Here is a 21,308-nt window from a genome sequence, read left to right on the forward strand (position 1 = left end):
AAATGGATTTTTGTAAAATCTTACCGTAAAATCCTTTTCTCTTAGCTCATTGACAGACGTAGTACCCGCCCCTCTTTTTTTTTGAGTTGGGTTGGGTTAAATTCTCTAAAGACTGCTTTTATGACATAACTGATTTGCTGAGGCAGAGAGAGAGAGGATATACCCTCTGGGACTGCCCCTAGGGTGTGGCCAGAGCATTTTATTTCCTGTCTAGTCCTACTCCTGTGGAGGCAACATAACCTGAAGGTGCTGTATCACCGAGGACTACGTCTGTCAATGAGCTAAGAGAAAAGGATTTTACGGTAAGATTTTACAAAAATCCATTTATCTGCCTCGTGCCATCTCCGACCACTCTCTTGTAGGGCTATTCTTAACCTTAAATTTAAGGAATGAGGATTTAGAGATTGGGACCCCCTGTTTCTGAAAGTTCCCGCTGTACAATTTAAATGTGTTGATATTAATAAGCATTAGGTGAAAAAAACAGTTAATGTACATCTGAGGAGATTAAATGTGAAGCTTTTAAAGCCACTCTGTTTTTATCCTGCAGTTAAAAAGCTTATGAAGAAAACACTCTAGAGCTAGAAAAAAAGCTCACAGAAACTGAACATATGTACACCTAATATCCTACTCCAGATAATTATCAGATCTACAGGCATCATGAGAAAACCATTACATGTTGCTTTGTTGGAGGGCACTTAAAAAAAATGTTGTACCAGGCTCAACTAATTTTTGAGTGAAATGATAAAAAAGGAGGCCTGCTGGCATATCCTTACTGTATCCCATGTCTTATCCCGAGAATCTATGATGCCCAAAACAATATACAAAGCACTAATGAGGCCACCTCTAATGGTTCTTAGATTTGTATAGCACACTGTGAATGACAAGCCCAGCATACTATTCATGAGCTTACCCACTATCTCTCCCAATACCTTTTAATGAACAAGAAAGGGAATTCCTTAAGGAAGTCTTTTTTTTTTTTTAACTTTTTCTGTTTCCCATTAGGGACAAAGTACATATTGTACTTGTTCCATCTTCCTGCCTAAAGCTGGCCATACATGAATTGAAATGTGTCCGGTTCAGCAGGAAATTTCTGAATTTTGAACTGTATATGGCCATTCTTATTTGGGAGGCGTTGATCTATTCATCCAAATATTGGAAAATTTTCACTCGATCAGTGCTTGTAGCCAATAGGCTGCAGCACTGATCAGTGTATTCTGGCAGTGGAGGAGCCCCACTGCCAGAATGCAATAGTGCAGCAGGAGGATCACTTCATGTGTGGATGAAGGAACCCATTTGTTTTTTGATCAGCCAATTGGCTGATCAAAAAAAAATAAAATTCATCTATGGACAACTTATAGCTAATTCTGAAATTGGACAAGACAACACAGCTAGCAAGGAGACTTCTGCTTTTCTCCAAGCGCTTGCCTGCGATATTTTAGCTGACAACCCCCCCTTGTAAATTCGATTTCAATCCCATATTGATAAACTGGATTTTAACTATACATATAATACACAAAAAATATTGTCACAGAATAATTCCCCTTACAAAGCAGTTTGAGGCAAGGTTGTCCTTTGTCACTCCTCCTGTTTTCCCTGGCCATCAGACCTGCTCAGAAAGGCTTCACTATTTTACGGGTTTACTATTGGCTCCTTGGAGGAGCAGGTATTACTTTATGCAGATAACATGCTTCTTTACCTGACAAATAATTTTTTTTAGCACATTGCATGATTTAATTGAAACAATTTGGTTTACACACAAGTTTCTATATTTCCAGTCAACACCAGTTTTGATTTGGGCCTTGACAATACCAGTCTGTTACAGCTCAAAAATAAATTCTGGTATTAGAGGTTTGGGGTTCAACTACCATTATCCAACTATATTAAAAATAATTTAAATTATGCAATACTAACCTTCATGGATAGAGTAACCGTGTGTAATAATTTACCCTTAAATGTAATGCGCAAAGTAAACCTGTTCAAAATGGCCGCCTTCTCCAAATTTCTGTACATTTTATCTAACTATATCCCCAATAGCAGGTTTCAGTAGATTGATACTCTCCTTGTCCTGCCTTCCGAAGTTTGCCTGAGCACGAGTTGGGGATAATGCTATCAGATACCCAGAGGCATCCCTTGTCTGGTAATAGCCTCTATGGTGTGATACCAATTTCACCCGTGTTACTTAGATATAAGCTTCTTTATATTTCCTTCCTTTTGAGTTGGAACACATACACCACATATACCATCCTTACTAGGACACTCTAGCTATTGTCCCGCCCCCTATTATGTTGGTGGCCCGTGTGTCGGGCGCCCTGGACTTTGGGATCCAATCCTTTCCCTGTGTTATCCACATGAGACGGCAGCATAATCCACATCTTGGTTTTTACTCCCAGTGACTCTATGAACATTTGAACATGTTGTGCTAGAAAAGACCCTGAACCTGAAAGCTTCTACCCTTGTTGAAGAGATATACAGTCTCGAAACTTGTCGGGTGTTGCTACCTGCTGTATATGCTATAGGTTCTGATCCTGTGTATAGCACTTTCTTTTCATTGTATGGTTACCTTCTCATATGTATATTTTGTACCTTTTTATTATGAATGATGCTTTTTATATTCTCAAAAAACGTAAATATTTTTATATTGAATAAGGCTATTTGGACATACTGCTGCAGAAAAGTCCCAACAATTTGGAGGGTCTTATTTTTTCTTCTGATAGATTCATAAAGCATATTTTACGCCATATAGGTTATTTAGATATTCCACAGTGCCACAAATGTTAAAAGAAAAAGGGAGATTATATGCACATGGTCTGCGGCTATGACAAAATAAGAAACTTTTGGTCTTAAGTCACATAATTCATGTCTAATAACTTATAATAAAGATTTTAACCCTAAGTTTGCCTGTTGGAGCTGCTCAGAGATGTGTTAAAAGCACTAAACCCCTAGAACCTTTCTAAATGGAAATAGGTGGTGTATCAAATGTTGCCTCTGTATAAACTAACATGCAAACCTTAAAGATGTCCCACAAACCTGGAAAATACCTGGGTTGGTACCATTAACACTTGTGAAAAACAACAACAAGCCCCATTCACAACACTCCCACACACCTCTATCTGATGAATACTTCAATGCGCAATTCAGCACCCTACACTTACAAACCAAAGAACAACAAGGACTCAATAATGGTTGAAAAGTATACATTTATTCTATTGAAATACATTTTAATAATGTACTATGCATATCTCACTGAACAACTGTTTATCTCTTCGTTACTTTTTTCTTCCACTGCAAAACAAAATCTTTAATTTATTGTATTGTACTAAAACTGTCAGATCTTTACATGCAATCTTAACAAGTGTTTACACCTCTATAATGGCTTTGTACCTTTACCATGTTGTACATGTGTTTGTACACTTTTCATTCCTGCAATAAAAACAATTTTTAACAGTTAAAGGAATCGTATTGTTACCTTTAACAGTTTTTCTCTGATTGCCATGCCAACTCCATATTCGGTTTCATACATTTCTCCCACCTATACATTTTAGCAGTAAAAATAGAAACCTGTCTTCATTTACACCAGATAACAATTCATTTTGCGATAGTTTGCTTTTTGTACAGCTTAGCCTGTCTGAGTAGGGAAGCAAGTGCAATCAAGGTACTGTTGGTGGGTCCTTGCCAAATGTAATAGGGTAGGAACTGAGAAAAATAGGCAATCAGTAAAAATAGACAAAGTTAAATCGGTATTAAATCCAAAAGCAAACCTATATTGCAGCTTACCAATTCTTAGATGTGATGGCTGCATTCGTCTTCTTTTAGGCTTTCTTTCTTCTATTTTTACCTGGTGATCCTAACAGTAAGTCTGTTGTTTTTTCAAAAGATCAAGCTCTTGCAGACGTATCCGCTACAGAGATGAGACAAACACTTTAACACTGACAGGGGTGCTCGCAATGATTGGCTTTTTTATGTAAAAGCATTATCGCAAAGGGAAAAATAATTGCTAAAAAAGTATTAACTGGAGTTTGGCTGTTGGTATATTTGGATCTTCTAGTGCATCTAACACTCCCCTCCCCCTAGACTGACAATGCTGTGGTCCAAATCTGTCCCATGTGCTCTTTCATCCATGCCCAAATCTGTCCCATGTGCTCTTTCATCCAGAGTGGGGGCACTCTAATACAGGAGGTGTGTTACTTACCAGATCACCAGCTTAAAACAGAGACAAAAAAAGCCTGACAACCAAGAACAAATGAAGCCACTACATCTAATGATTGATAAGCTGCAATTAGAGATGCACAAAAATTTTGGCAGCCGAAAATGGTGGCAACAATGGTGTGAAAATGCACTCGATTTTGCCGTGATTTTGGTATGATTTTGCGCAATTTTGTTGCAATTTTACTGTGCTTATGGTGTGTTTTTCATAGGTCATGTGACGCAAAAGCCGCATCAAAAACATAACACGAGTGCGTTATTGATGCATTCTTGCTGCATTCTCAGTGCATTTCAACAGGAAGGTTCATTTTTGGTGCGTTTTTTTTAACTGACCAAAAATGCAGCAAGCACGATTTTTAACACCACAATGGAAGAGCAACAGACCACTGTGAAGACATACATAGAATTTAAAGGGATGCATTTTTCTTGAGCTTTTCTTGCGCTAAATGTGCCGATAATGGCTGACAATAAATTCATATTCATTTAAATTCATGATATTTAAAACGTTTTTATCAATGTACAAATCTAATCACAAAAATCTAAGTTGTGTGAGAAAGATATCCAGCATGTTCAACAGAAGTGCTTTTATTGGTAGAAACACAACTATGTGATTTTTAGATTTTCCACACTCAAGCATTCAATACACCTTATTATCTCAACAGCCACCAATATGTGACATAATATTTCCTTCCTTCCTTGCCTAGAATCTTCCTATGTAGAAAGGGGGAGGAATTTCATATACAGTAGATTATTTCTTCTTTCTGCAAGTCTGTTTTAAGACAGATAAATGAAGACATTAGTTTATACAGGACTGTCCCAAACCTGGGCATTTTAAACTAAGCAAGTGATAGCAAAATACATTGTCCAATCAGAAAAAGCTTTGAGAAAATGCATAGCATTCTCTGAAAGAAGCCCGTGCCTAGTAGGCAATATTTTCTGTTCACATAGCAGGGCAGCTTGGGACCCGGAAGCAAGTGGAGAACACAGCAGTAGATAGAGGTGTCTACTACAGTGACTTCCAACTTCTACAGTGATCCCTCCTGGTTCAAGCTGGACCAATGTAATTGTGCAAAAATATCCATACCCGGAATTTGTTTTAATTTTCCAAAAATAGATTTCTCTTTCGTTCATCGACAGACGCAGCGCTCCATACATCCTAACTACTGGGTTATGTTGCCTCCTCCAGGAGTAGGACTAGGCAGAACAAAAAACACCATGGGCTGTCCTCAGCTGATATATAACCCCCCCTCCCCCCCCTTCTCTGCCCTAGGTAATCAGTTTTATTCTGTCTAGTCAGGAGTAAGGACCTAGGCTCTCCTTCCTTACATCTTTTTTGTTTTTTTCTCTCTGAAGATCTACAATCAACTGCCGGGCTGGGTGACTGGCTTGATAATCTAGGCCCAGTGGTCCCCCCAGCCAGTGAGCGCGTGCAAACTGCAGCTATGCATTAGGTCGGCCACGACATAGCCTCACGGACAGAGGCTGGCCCGCAAGTTAAAGCAGTTGTATACTCGGCAAAAAAAAAAACCCTAAAGGACAAAGGCATAATGAGCTAGTATGCATCGCATACTAGCTCATTATAAAATACATATCTTAAAATGAAGCCCCGAAACGGTTGCCGGACACTGCTGAGGGAGCTGTCATGTTCCCTCGGCGTCTATTCCGGGTTCGCGGCTCCGGCGCTGTGAGTGGCCGGAGCCACAATGACGTCACTCCCACGCATGTGCGCGGGAGTTCATTTTCCGGCTAGGAACTCTGAAGGTTCGCCGGGCCTTCAGAGCGCATGCGCCTCTGGTGTCAGCGGCTGCATGCAGGGCGAATATCTCTTAAACCTTGCAGGTTTAGGAGATATTAATTTTACCTGCAGGTAAGCATTATTATAGGCTTACCTGTAGGTAAAAGTAGAAAAATTTAGTATACTACCGCTTTAAACGTCTCACAGTAAAAAATAATAAATCAGCGCCTTAATTATAACAGCAGCGTGCAAAACAGTGTAAATATACAAACACCAACGTAATATAAATAAATGAGGTTGCAGCGCTATATCAATAACTAATAAAACTTGATCAAAAAACACATGGGAAATGATTAATCAAGTCCACAAAAAATATGTGAGTCCATCAGAATGAATCCATAAGGTGAGTCCAAAAACGTGGTGGAGGATCACCGTCATGTGATCCTGCACCAAAGTAAGAATGCACACTCAGTCGCATATGACCGGGCGTGGGTCTGAGTTGCAGCGGTCCCTTGGCTGACAGCTTTCCTACTTCGGTGGCGAGGATTCTGCCTTGAGTGTTACCCGCACCATAGAAAGGTAAGTACAGTCCCCACTCTCCCCTATTGACAGTTTTTTGGGGTGGACACGGGTAACCTCCAGGGACTGTCGAACCTGCCTGCAGGTTCCATCCTCCCATCCTTAAATCCCTCACTGAGCTGGGCTTCCCCCACTCCCTTTCCCCCCTGTCTGGACCTGGAGTCTGGTGGGGTCCCAGGGCAGAAGATGCAGCGGAGACCCCTGGGGTCTCCTCCACTATCCTCACTCTTTAAGGGTCCTGGGATAGTTTACATCTGCCCTGGTAGTCTGGAGGAATCCCAGTGTAGGGGACCCCTAGGTGCATGCCCTACTGTTTGCAGTGTGGGTATAGTGCAGGGGGTTCCAGTGCAGAGACTGGTATAGAGTGCACAGTGGAGTCTCCCCGAACGTGTATCCTACCTTCAGGGGGGGTCCCCTTGCAGAGGGCGCAGGAAAGATCCTGGCAGCATGCTTCAGCATCTGTAGCTGATGGCGGCCATTTTTTCTTAGTCTGGCTGGTCTCCAGCTGGCAGCCATGTTTGTGTAGCCGGATGATGTCACAGGGCCATTTTCCCTTAGTCCGCGAGACAACCGAAGCCTCGTGGGGATGCTGAAGCTCCTGCTCAGTTTCCTCTTCCTGTGTCTGGGACATATAAACAGGGATGGCATCCATGATGATGCTCTGTCCAAATTCTCAGCACTCCTCTGATCGGTAGGGTGAGTCCTTGGGGGTCCCTGTTATCTCTCTCTCTCTTTCTCTGCTGTACCCTGAACCTTGGGGATATTCTTTACTGGTGCCAAATCTTTCAAATCTTCCCCGGGAGGTTCCAAGCATCCTTGGTCTAGAAAGCTTAGAGCTAGCTTCTCCAGAACCGCAGATAAGACCCGTTCAGCATGAAGGTCTGCCCTCACCCATTATTGGGGTGGGGAGACAGCTTTGCTGGTTTCCGACCTCGTGGACCTCCTTCATGAGTGTCAAGAGGATCCATCAAATTATTCTTTTGGGAGTACCCAGAAAGGGGGACAAAGCTTGCCCTTTTCAGATTTTTTTAGGTCCCGAGTCTCCTTGGGCAAATTTAATTCCTGCAAAGGTTCGGATGATGTCCGAATTACCTAAGGTCCCCCCCCCCCCCCATTGCCTGTCCAGAGAATTGATTTACCTAGGTCTGATTCTAATTCTGACCAGGGTGGTCCTTCCTCTGGACAAACTTCAGGAATCACAGGCCGTGATTCACCGGCTGCTGTCACACAGATGGTTCTCTCTCCCATTTTGCATACAGGTTCTGAGTCTGGTGGTATCCACCTTCAAGACAGTTCTGTTTGCACAGTCCTACATGCAGCTCCTTTAGCACGTTCAGCTCCACAGGAGGATACCAAGGTTCGTGGCAAGATCAGGGGTTCCTCTGGCAGACGCCGCTTTTGTCCGAGGGCTATAGTAAGGCCAGTATCATCCTCGGCTCAGGCTTCTTCCACAATTCTTGCGAGGAATCAAGGGTGAGGATCTTCCAATCAGTCTGGTGGCCATAAAAGTCCCTTGGGTGCTTCCTCTCAGAGAAGACCAGTTGTCCCAATAGCTGATCTATCATCATGCTTTACAGTCGCTGGTTTTAATGGCTTAGCTATTGAAAGCCAGGTACTGAGGGTTAGAGGTCTGTCTGGATCAGTGATCCCTACTATGGTGAAGGTGAGGAAGTCGTCTTTCAGCAACATATACCATTGTACGTGGAAAGCGTACATTTCTTGGTGAGAGTCGATTGGCACTCATCCTCAATCCTTTTCTGTGGCTCGGATCCTAACCTTTCTGCAACAGGGCATTGATCAGAAGTTTGCCTTGAGTACCATCAAGGGCCAGGTGTCTGCCCTGTCAATCTTCTCCAGCGACCCCTGGTCACGCACTCTTTAGTTCGTACCTTCATTCAGGGGGTTCGACATGTGGCTCTACCTGTATGGTCTCTTTTGCCGCCATGGGATTTTAATTTAGTACTTTCGGTTCTCCAGAAACCTCCATTTGAGAATATTTGGACGATTCCCTTGTCTACGTTTTCCCAGAAGGGGACATTCTTGGTGGCTATTACCTCGCCTGGCAGGGTATCAATTGGTGGCATTATCCTGTCACAGTCCCTATTTAGTGGTCCATACTGATAAATTGGTTCTTTGTCCCTGTCCATCATTCCTGCCCAAAGTTGTCTCTGACTTCCATTTGAATGAGGACATTGTGTTGCCTTCCTTGTGTCCCAAGCTGACTCATCCCAGGGAATTTGCTTTGCATACCTTGGATGTGGGTCGTGTGATTCGAGTGTATCTGGCAGCTACTGAGTTCTTTAGGTCAGACTCACTTTTTGTCGTTACGGACAGACCAAGGAAAGGGCTGGCCGCTTCTTTGGCTACCATGTCCAATTGGATCAGGCAGACGGTGACTCAGGCCTATTCCACCATTCCACCTTTCCCTGTCAGGGTACATTCTACTCGGGCACTGAGTATTTCTTGGGTCTTCCGTCATCAGACATAAATATCACAAGTTTTCAAGGCGTCCACTTGGTCGTCGGTGCATACCTTCACAAAATTCTGTAAGGTAGATACTTTGGCATCTGCGGATGCTTCTTTTGGCCGCAAAGTTTTTCATGCTGCTGTTTAAGAGGGGCTGTTCCCTCTTGAGGGGTGTCTTTCTGTAAACTTTTATTTTTCAGATGGGGCTCCTGTGTCTTGGTTAAGGGCTCTTATGTTTAGCCTTGGGTTATTTTACCCACCCCTCATTTTTTCTGGCACTGCTTTTGGACGTCCCAGTAGTTATGATTTATGGACCGCTGTGTCCGTCGATGAACAAAAGAGAAAATGGGATTTCTTCGAAAGACACAGCACCCACCCCTCTATGGAGTTCTGATACTTCTAATACTGCTTGCTACTAAACCGATTACCTAGAGCAGAGATGGGGGTTATATACCAGCTGAGTATGCCCCGGCCAGTTTTTTTTGTTCTGCCTAGTCCTACTCCTGGAGGAGGCAATATAACCCAGTAGTCATGATTTATGGAGCGCTGTGTCCATCGATGAACTCAGAGAAATGGATCTTAAGTAATTTGTAAGTACAAAAATCCCTTTTTTTGTTTTTTGTTTTTCTTTTTTATTGTAAAGAAAATATTGTGACACTGTCCTTTCACAGCAAGCAGCATTCAATTTCTCAAGATGGTATAAGCTTCAACTACTGCAAGTCTCAAAGTATGACTGCAGATTCACTGTAATGATCTTCCTGCCAGCAGTTTGTGTGCAAACTCAAACGTACTGCCATTCATATCATATTATGCTAAGAAAACCCATTTCACAAATGTCAAACCTCAACAAGCTGGGTCTTGATTAGAATGAAGAGGACTGTTCCACAGCTTGTTTGTAGTTTCTCAACAGAAGGGCTATCAATCTACTCCCTATAATTAGGTGATTCATTTCAGTGCTATCAGGGCTTCCAGAAATAGTCTCCACAGCTTGAGAAGATTGCAACTGAAGTTGAGTTGCTTTCTTCTTTTGGATGGTGCTTGAAATAATTGTTTTATATTTGCTTGTTTCAAATAATGATTGGGAGAGAGGGAGTTAGTTTGTGTGAAAAGTGACTAAGGTAATGGTTGGATAGATCAGGAATCTCCCAAGATTTGTCTCTTCATTAATTGTACAAATTAAGTTTTATATCTTTTGATCATAGTATCCTAATGCGGTGACGTTTACCTTAAGAAGGAGACAAACCTGTAAATAGATAGGTAAATCAAGTGTTTTTTTCTTTAGAGAGACCATGTCATAAAGTTAAAAAAAAACTTCAGGTAAAAGTACAGAAGAATTAGGTATTTAAATGACTATTTCTAGTGTTTTGTTTTACATAAAATTATTTTTATTCACTTGCAACATGCCATTGAGCTTGCTAGGGAAAACAGACCCTCCCCATCCACTTCTGGTTACTCTCCTTTCCACCGCCCTACTACACACCTACATCTGGACCCCTTTCTGTTTCACTTTTTATATTCCTGTATGGTTTGCACTCTGACACTACTGTCACTCTCATATGCTTAATATACCAACTATAGCTCACATGACTGTATTAGACATGTGTACTTTCTGAAACATATCTGCCTATTAAGCCTAAAGGGGGAGATAGAGGGAAAGTCATTTCCCACCCTCACCCTCCCATAAAAGAATGTTCAAGGATCACTATACATATAGTTTGAGAGGGTAGGTAGGGAGGAACGGAGAGGGGAATGGGTAGAAAGTGGGGGGTGAAGGGGGAAGGGATTTTAGCACAATGTATATTTGGATTGATTCTTAAAAAAACACAAAGGACTGTGGGAGGAGGTGAGGAAGTGGACATTCAGATTGTAAAAGATGAGGGGAGGAGGGGGGTGGATAAGAAGGAATAGTAGGTACATGGTGACTGAAATCAATAAGCAAGGGATATAAGATAGAGAGGTATAATAGAGTTATGGGTGATGTAGTAGGAGAAAAGGGAATAGCAAAAGTAAAGGAAAAGGTAATCAAGAAGGGAGGATTTTATTGCTTAAAGAGCAAAGGGTTTTATTTATTTGTACCCTTTTAGGGTAAGTTTTCCCTTATGTGTCACGTGTGTTATGTTTGTGCATGAAAGGTGTTAGTAATGCCCGGTTCACACTGGTGCAGCATGTGCTCTGACTTTGAGAGCACGTCGCATGACATTTCAAAATCAATGTTTCCCTATAAGTGCCGTCTTTACTGATCTGACTTGTGTTTCCTTCAGACTTTTAGAAAAGGTTTCTACACTGCTGGTATGGATCTTGAGTGGTAAACCCCACGCCAAAATAAAAAAAAATGGCGTGGGGTCCCCCCAAAATCTATACCAGACTCTTTATCTGAGAATGCAGCCTGGCAGGCCAGGAAAGGGGGGACGAGCAAGTGCCCCAACCTCCTAAACCATACAAGGCCGCATGTCCTCAACAGGGGGGGGTGTTGATGGGAACAAGTGCCTTTTCCCCACAACCTTGGGCTGTGGTTGGGGTGTGTGGGCAAGGGCCTTATGGGAATCTGAAAGCCCCCTTTAAGATCCCCAGATCCCGCCCCCCCCCATGTGAATGAATATGGGGTACATAGTACCCCTACCCATTCTCCCAAAAGAAAAAAAAAACAGTGTAGTGTAAGAAAAACAGGAGGCAGTTTTTGACAAGTCTTTTATTAAAACTTAAAAATGTCCCTCATGGTAGCTCCAACGTCAATTACAATGCCTGACGCCGCCGCCCCAATTAAAAAATAAAATATAAAAAAACGCTCCTCCCCGGACCAAGGCTTCCACTTTTCTTGCAGCTCCGGTGTCTGACAGTTTTTATATACAGTGCACACTAGATTACCAAAAGAATTGGGACACCTGCCTTTACACTCACATGAACTTTAATGACATCCCAATTTTAGTACGTAGGAATTACTATTGAGTTGGCCCACCCTTTGCAGCTTTAACCACTTCAACTCTTCTGGGAAGGCTGTCCACAAGATTTAGGAGTGTGTCTATGGGAATATTTGACCATTCTTCGAGAAGCGCATTTGTGAGGTCAGGCACTGTTGTTGGATGAGAAGAACTGACTTGCAGTCTCCACTCATTCATCCCAAAGGTGTTCTATCGGGTTGAGGTCAGGACTCTGCAGGCCAGGTAAGTTCCTCCACCCCAAACTCGCTCATTCATGTCTTTATGGACCTTACATTGTGCACTAGTCCAAATCATTTAGTGGAGAGGGGATTATGGTGTGTGGTTGTTTTTTTAGGTGTTGGGCTTGGCCCCTTAGTTACCCCCACAGACCCCAAGAACCACAGCCCAGGTTTGTGGGTAAGAGGCCCTTGTCTCCATCAACATGGGAACAGGGTGCTTTAAGGTGGGGGGGGCAGACCCCCCTGCCCTAAAGCAAACCCCCCCCCCATGTTGAGGGCATGTGGTGAGGCAACTCCCATACAGAAAGGCTTCCCTCAATGGGCACTCAACAGTAGCTCAAACCATTAAACAGGATTGTCAGACCAAAATCAGATTCCAAGATCATTTAAAGTAGCAGGAAAGGCTTGCTATCAAATGGTCTACATTTTCTTTTTTAAAACACATCCCTGTCATGTGACCACATTTACTGTGATGTTATATAGGTCCAGCAGCTGTAGGGCATGTTTGTTGCCTGTTAGAAGCGTCATTTCTGGAAGTGATGTATCTAGCCAGTGGGCATCAACATTGAGAGCGTTTCTATGCTAACAGGAAGCCAGGCAAGAAGGGGTGGGCAGGTCGGGTGGGGTGAGCAGAGCTGTTTTGTGATCCTTACATAGAGACCAACAACGGTTCCAGAAAGGTCTGTGAGTAACCACATTCTGCTGCACAGGCACACTGTTGTCGGTGAAAATCAGGATTGCTGACTGTCTAGATTAGACTTTGGTTTCTAATTAGACAATCAGCAGATACAATTATGCATAATATAAAAGTTTGATTTATCAAACATACAAGGCAAGGGCAGATCTTCCTTTTTAACTGGAATTTCACTGAATTGTCAATAAAAAAAGTTATAAAAAAACAACCCATGTGTTTTGAGGGCAAAACCACACATCAGGGCTCAACACAGGATGAAACTTGGATGGACTCTGAGAAACCAGGGACTTTACAGATCTGTATTGGAACCAGTATTGAACTCTTCCTCATGGAGCTGCTGGTATTAGGGAAATGGCCATGACCATGGGTACTTATTTGCATTCTTTTGCGCTGTATAATTTATATTTCTTTTCATTCTCTTTTAGTCTTATTGGGACTGATTCCCCATCAGATCAAGCAGAAGTAATTGTGGTGCTAAGTAATTTCAACAGTAAAATTATTAAAGTTCATGTAAGTATCTAGTTTTCATTTCTTCTTAAAACCTGCCAGAATTGGTCACTATAGGTTGATACACTCACCTTTTATAACTATAGATCTTGACATAACATTCGGTTTTAGATAATAACCAAAAGAATTATACTGTAAGAATATTCGTTTTAGAGAGCATTTGATTGCGCATGGCTAAAATCATAGCTAGTTTTATACTGTTGGTGGCAGTAATTGCCATGTCAGCACCAACTTTTAAAGTTTTTTTGTATCCCTGTCTTAACTATGCCAATAACCACCATAGCTATAACTACTGATGAAAAGAGTGCAGTGACATGAGTTTCTTTATAGCAGCATTATTTTTCTTGCACAAAAAAAAAAAAAAAGCAAGAGAATAGAGACTCTTTTTCAGATAGCCATAGATTATTTCACAGAGCCATGCCATATAGTGTTTACTCAGGATATAATATTTTATTGCAAGGATCAGTCTGTTGTGGGCTACAGCCTAATGCTTTAGTAAGAGAAGCACACTGCTGACCTGTACCATTACCAGCAGCATTACATTGTATTTATCCCCCATGTCACATGAGGAATAAGATCTAAAATTGCCCTAAATTAATATGAGGCTACAGTTCTTTTTGTGGACAGGCACAGATTATTTTTACGAGGTATATATCTACCCAGCCATTTGGTAAACACACACATTCTCACTTCTTAATATTACTTTTTCTTTTCCATGTATACATATAGTGAAGAGACAGGTTTGGCATGCCATCTGGTAGATAATGGATACAGTTCTTTCTTCTGCAGTTGTTATGAAAGAAATAAGGCGCTTACAAAAAGTTGTTACTGTTGTTGAGACACATTTAATTGCACTATATGTTTGAATACCGTGAGCTCCTAATCGTAAAACTTGAGAATTCTAGCTACAGGAATAGCCAAGAGATGTTTGGAAAGTTTTAATGCCAATGGATGACCTTAGAATATCATAGAAAAATAATGAACAAAAAAAAAAAAACAGGATATATTTTTAAAGGTTAGTCTTAGTCCCAGAATATTTTTTTTCTAAGCACACTCTATTTTTATCATTTTATTGAATTGTCTTTCCAAATAGAAAGTACAATCTGATCTTTTTATTTTCATTGCAGGTGCAGAAGAAACCTGACCAGATTCATGCAGATCTCCTGAGCAGTGAGTCTGAAGAGAAGACAGGCCTGTGGAGTTCAATAATGAGGTATGTATATATTTATAGAGCAGAGTGCTAGCCAATAAGAATTCATTTCAGTCTAATGACTTCATTATTCTGAACTCCAATTGCTATAGATTAAAGCTCTTTGCACTTCAGATGCTTGGACTGTTTTTGGGAATAATCCAAATTGTCCTGCACCACTGAAACACACCTGATACTATCAGCAGATTTAGTATAATCATGCAAAAAAGATATAACTTATGACTCGTGCATCTTTTTTGAATCCCAACATCATGCAGTGAATACACTAGCGGATAATTGGTGTGTTCATTAAGCTCTAACTGGCACTTAAAAGCCCAATTAAACCTTTAGTTTAAATCAGCTAAATATGTTATATGTGCATCAAAACTAAAGGTGTAAAATGTCTTGCACTACTTTTTATTTCTAAAGCCTCTTGCATGGCCTCCACAGTGTATATTCGGCTCCAAGCACACTGGGCTTTAAAAAAAAAAAAGCGTTTTTTGCACAGAGTTTAGACAGGTTTAGGAGAGTTTTTTTCTGCCAGAAAACTCCAATCAGAAACGCAAACCAGAGGGTTTTTTTTTCCTGCTGCTAAACGTTGAACTTAACTACTTCCCTACCGGTGTATAGGGAAATTATGCCAGCAGGAATGCCTCCTCCCTCCGTGCGGACGCCATATGACATCTGCCCATTCTACCCACTCTCCTGTGCCCCTGGGGGCACGCAATGTGTCGATCGGGGATGAGGCGTGTCCCTCGGGACACAGCCCATCCCCGATCAGTGTAAAGATAAAATGGCTCTTTACCATGTGACCGGCTGGGATTGCCCCGATCTGTGTAAAGAGCCGCTAAAAATGGCTCTTTACCATGTGACCGGCTGTGTCCAATCACAGCCGGCCACAAGCAGTGTCCTTGTGCGTTGGGGGATGGAGAGTGTCACTCTGACACAGCCCATCCCGATCAGGGTAAAGAGCCAATGAAATTGATAAACATTGAATGAACACGTTTTCATTTTCGTTACACATTTTCAAAAAACTTGTGGAAAAAAAAGACATGTTCAAAATACTCATAATGCCTCATAGAATATACATTGGGGTGTTTGCTTTCCAAAATGGGGTCATTTTGTGGCCATTTCCATTGTCCTTGTGCTCCAGGGCCTGTGTTAGGTCATTAGGAAACTATATGTGTAATTTATGCTCCTAGAACACCTGACGGTGCTCCTTGCATGTTGGGCCTTTCTGTGGCCAGGGTGTGTAAAAGTCTCACATATGTGGTATTGCCATACTCAGGAGGAGTAGCAGAATGTATTTTGGGGTGTAATTGCAAGTATGCATATACTGTGGGTGAGAAATAACTGCAAAAATTGTATTTCTTCATTTTCCGAAGAATTGCGGGGACAAATTACAACTTCAAAAAACTCACCATGCCTCTTACTAAATGGAATGTCTACTTTCCAAAAAGGAGTAATTTGGGGGGGGGGGGGGGGTTTGTACTGTCCTGACATTTCAGGGCCTCAAGAAATTACATAGACTGTCGGTACATTAGGTGTGGTAAGGTGTGATCAACTTTCAGTGATTGGCACCATAGCTTGTAGACTTTATAACTTTCACACAGACTAAATAAAATCCACTAATTTGGATTATTTTTTTACCAAAGATATGTAGCAGTATAAATTTTGGCCCAAATTCATGAAAAAAAAATTACTTATTTGCAAAATTGTATAATAGAAACTAAAACAAAATTGTTTTTTTTCCAAAATGTTCGCTTTTTTTACTTATATCGCAAAAAATATAAACCCAGTGGTGATTAAATAGCACCAAAATAAAGCTGTATTTGTGGGGGAAAAAAATTATAAAAGAGTAATTATCATTTAAAGTGTGAAAGTGCTGAAAATTGGTCTGGGCAGGAAGGGGATGAAAGTACCCTGAAAGTAGTTAAAATATGCCTGTAATCGTCCTAATGTGCATAGACACATAGGATAAGATGGAGCTGCTTCTACAGGCAAAACACAAAACTCCTGTAGTAGCAGCCATTTTTAAGCCAGTATGCATGGAGCCTTAAGGTGTACTTCCCTGCTCGGAATGACAGGTGAATTGTACAAGACTACTGCTTCCCCTCAAAGAGGAAGGGTCTTACTCTGCAGCTGAAGCCACTGAGATAGGGGCTGTATGGGTATACAGTATACACAAATTCCATTGTTTACATGTGTCCTGAGATTTACACACTGCCCAGAACTCTTAATACTCTGAGTTTGAGGCTGTGCATATGTCCCAGGACACTTGTAAACAATAGATTTTGTGTGCAGTATATACCTGTACAGCCAATGCTTCAGCCAATCTGTCATTTGATTTTTCAGGCTGGCTGTATGATCTACCTGCCACTCATGAATGTATGCTACACTGTTTTCTTGAAGCTGTTTGCAAAAGGCTTAAAGCGACCACCTGAGTAGAAAAGCCTGTCTTTGGCAGCAGCTGCAAAGTGGGAGCCTTGCTGTCTGAGAGGAAAAGGTGGTCTTGTTTCTGAGGGTCAGTAAGCCACCATTCAGACCTATAGCTCTGCAATCAGCAAAGCTTATGCTCCCCTTTTATTGTAGAGCTCTGGCTATGACTTTTCAGGGTTTATGTTAAACCTCCGCAGAGAAATCCCTGCTTTCACACAGAGCAGGGGTCTGCAACATGCTGCTAGGACGCAGTTTTTTCTATTTAGATTGTGGCTCATTTTTAATAAAAAAAAACTGTAAGATTTTGCATAACCTTGGGCTTTAATAGAAATCTCACATTTCATTGTTGTTGAGAAACTCTTCAAGGCTCTAAACATGCTGCTGAAACCGATAATGAAGTGATAGTAGAGGCTGGTCCTTACATTCAGAAATCAGTTGAAGAAAGAACAAAGTAAGGCAAACAGTATGTACTTGAAAACAGAAAACTATGAATCTAGTACTTCATAAGGCTATATGTGTACTAATATTACCAGCTACATTTTCATTTCCGAAATTATCATTTTACTTGATGGCTGACTTAAAGGGTAATTCCACTTTTGTGGGGAAAAAAATAATATAGCGTATACAATTGTGACACAAGTCATAATGTAATTGAATGGTATTAAAACTTACCTTTCCTTTTCAATCTGCAGCTGCTATAATTTTTTTGAAAATGCAATGAAATTTGGCCTTAAGAGAAGTTTGCCGATGATACAATTCAGATTTCAGGCATCCCCTGCAACAAAAATGTCATTTTTGGGGAGATACTCCCAATAGGAATACGTCTAAGGGGATGTAGGCCCAGCAGCTTTCCTCATTAGTGGTCTGCAGCTGCTACAGCTGATTGATAATTATGAAACCACTCCCATTAGACCCACTCGGAACAGAGGGACAAACAGTGATTTCTTTAGAATAACAAAAGGTAGGAATCTGCAACAAACACGCGCTAAGACAATTATATTTGGATTACAACAGTTGTCCTTCTTAAATCGCCTATATGGCCCACTGGGTAACAGTTAAAATCAAAGCTAAACCACATATGTAAAAGGGCACTGTTTTGCCTACCAATTGATTTGTATTTCTTTTTATCCCATTCTTAGATTTACACTGCTCTGACGCTGTTTAGCCCTGCGTGGTAGGGCAGGAGACCTAATATTTGCAATACATTAACATTATATCTTTTCATGTGACAAAATTGAAGATATTACACTTTGCAACAATGTAAAGTAGTGAGTGTACAGCTTGTGTAAATTTGCTGTCCCCTCAAAATAACTCAACACACAGCCATTAATATCTAAACTGGCAACAAAACACCCCTAAGTAAAAAAAAAAAGGCCAAATTGGGCCCAATTAGCCATTTTCCCTCCCCGGTGTCATGTGACTCATTGGTGTTACAAGGTCTCAGGTGTGAATGGGGAGCATGTGCGTTAAATTTGGTGTTATCACTCTTTCTCTTTTACTGGTCACTGGAAGTTTAACATGGCACCTCACGGCAAAAAATCTCGGAGGATCTGAAAAAATTATTGTTTCTCTACATAAAGATGGCTTAGGCTATAAAAAGATTGCCAAGACCCTGGAACTGATCTGCGTGTGGTGGCCAAGACCATACAGCAGTTTACCAGGACAGGTTCCACTCAGAACAGGCCTTGCCGTGGTCGACCAAACAAGTTGAGCACACATGCTCAGCGTCATATCCAGAGGTTGTCTTTGGGAAATAGTTATGAGTGCTGCCAGAATTTCCGCAGAGGTTGAAAGAGTCCCCCACTGTCAGTGCTCAGACCATACGCCGCACACTGCATCAAATTGGTCTGCATGGTTGTCGTCCCAGAAAGAAGCCTCTTCTAAAGATGATGCACAAGAAAGCCTGCAAACAGTTTGCTGAAGACAAGCAGACTAAGGACATGGATTACTGGAACCATGTCCTGTGGTCTGATGAGACCAAGACAGACTTATTTGGTTCAGATGGTGTCAAACGGGTTTGGGGGCAACCAGGTGAGGAGTACAAAGACAAGTGTGTCTTGCCTACAGTCAAGCATGGTGGTGGGAGTGTCATGATCTGGGGCTGCTTGAGTGCTGCTGGCACTGGGGAGCTACAGTTCATTGAGGGAACCATGAAAGCCAGCATGTACTGTGACATACTGAAGCAGAGCATGATCCTCTCCATTCAGAGGCTGGGCCACAGGGCAGCATTCCAACATGATAATGACCCCAAACACACCTCTAAGATGACCACTGCCTTGCTAAAGAAGCTGAGGGTAAAGGTGATGGACTGGCCAAGCATGTCTCCAGACCTAAACCCTATTGAGCATCTGTGGGGGAGCGCAGGGTCTCTCACATCCACCAGCTCTGTGATGTTGTCACGGAGGTGTGTAAGAGGACTCCAGTGGCAACCTGTGAAGCTCAGGTGAACTCCACGCGCAAGAGGGTTAAGGCAGTACTGGAAAAAAATTGTGACCACACAAAATATTGACACTTTGGGCCCATTTTGGACATTGTCACTCATGGGTGTACTCAGTTTTGTTGCCAGCGGTTTAGACATTAATAGCTGTGTGTTGAGTTATTTTGAGGGGACAGCAAATTTACACGGTTATGCAAACTGTACATTCACTACTTTACATTGTAGCAAAGTATCATTTCTTCAGAGTTGTCACATGCAAAGATATAATAAAATATTTACAAAAATGTGAGGAGTGTACTTACTTTTGTGAGATATTGTGTGTGTGTGTGTGTGTGTGTGTGTGTATATAATATATATATATATATATATATATATATATATATATATATATATATATATATACAGGGAGTGCAGAATTATTAGGCAAATGAGTATTTTTGAGGATTAATTTTATTATTGAACAACAACCATGTTCTCAATGAACCCAAAAACTCATTAATATCAAAGCTGACTATTTTTGGAAGTAGTTTTTAGTTTGTTTTTAGTTTTAGCTATTTTAGGGGGATATCTGTGTGTGCAGGTGACTATTACTGTGCATAATTATTAGGCAACTTAACAAAAATCAAAGATACAGTATACCCATTTCAATTATTTATTTTTACCAGTGAAACCAATATAAAATCTCAACATTCACAAATATACATTACTGACATTCAAAAACAAAACAAAAACAAATCAGTGACCAATATAGCCACCTTTCTTTGCAAGGACACTCAAAAGCCTGCCATCCATGGATTCTGTCAGTGTTTTGATCTGTTCACCATCAACATTGCGTGCAGCAGCAACCACAGCCTCCCAGACACTGTTCAGAGAGGTGTACTGTTTTCCCTCCTTGTAAATCTCACATTTGATGATGGACCACAGGTTCTCAATGGGGTTCAGATCAGGTGAACAAGGAGGCCATGTCATTAGCTTTTCTTCTTTTATACCCTTTCTTGCCAGCCACGCTGTGGAGTACTTGGACGCGTGTGATGGTGCATTGTCCTGCATGAAAATCATGTTTTTCTTGAAGGATGCAGACTTCTTCCTGTACCACTGCTTGAAGAAGGTGTCTTCCAGAAACTGGCAGTAGGACTGGGAGTTGAGCTTGACTCCATCCTCAACCCGAAAAGGCCCCACAAGCTCATCTTTGATGATACCAGCCCAAACCAGTACTCCACCTCCACCTTGCTGGCGTCTGAGTCGGACTGGAGCTCTCTGCCCTTTACCAATCCAGCCACGGGCCCATCCATCTGGCCCATCAAGACTCACTCTCATTTCATCAGTCCATAAAACCTTTGAAAAATCAGTCTTGAGATATTTCTTGGCCCAGTCTTGACGTTTCAGCTTGTGTGTCTTGTTCAGTGGTGGTCGTCTTTCAGCCTTTCTTACCTTAGCCATGTCTCTGAGTATTGCACACCTTGTGCTTTTGGGCACTCCAGTGATGTTGCAGCTCTGAAATATGGCCAAACTGGTGGCAAGTGGCATCTTGGCAGCTGCACGCTTGACTTTTCTCAGTTCATGGGCTGTTATTTTGCGCCTTGGTTTTTCCACACGCTTCTTGCGACCCTGTTGACTATTTTTAATGAAATGCTTGATTGTTCGATGATCACGCTTCAGAAGCTTTGCAATTTTAAGAGTGCTGCATCCCTCTGCAAGATATCTCACTATTTTTGACTTTTCTGAGCCTGTCAAGTCCTTCTTTTGACCGATTTTGCCCAAGGAAAGGAAGTTGCCTAATAATTATGCACACCTGATATAGGGTGTTGATGTCATTAGACCACACCCCTTCTCATTACAGAGATGCACATCACCTAATATGCTTAATTGGTAGTAGGCTTTCGAGCCTATACAGCTTGGAGT

General features: G+C 41.5%; 1 protein-coding gene across 3 annotated transcripts in view; it reads left to right on the forward strand.

The window, feature by feature from the left end:
• UGGT2 (UDP-glucose glycoprotein glucosyltransferase 2) overlaps positions 1 to 21,308 on the forward strand; it is a gene marked incomplete at its 5' end in the record, with an annotated part of 753,177 nt that overhangs the window by 605,185 nt on the left and 126,684 nt on the right. For all 3 annotated transcript variants that reach the window (XM_082245311.1, XM_082245312.1, XM_082245313.1), the window contains 2 exons: positions 13,260 to 13,344; positions 14,469 to 14,554. In XM_082245311.1, the coding sequence (XP_082101437.1) occupies positions 13,260 to 13,344; positions 14,469 to 14,554 (171 nt within the window). The remainder of the gene's footprint in view (positions 1 to 13,259; positions 13,345 to 14,468; positions 14,555 to 21,308) is intronic.

This window comes from Pelophylax lessonae (genome assembly GCF_965119305.1).
Source record: "Pelophylax lessonae genome assembly, chromosome: 2".
NCBI lineage: Eukaryota > Metazoa > Chordata > Amphibia > Anura > Ranidae > Pelophylax > Pelophylax lessonae.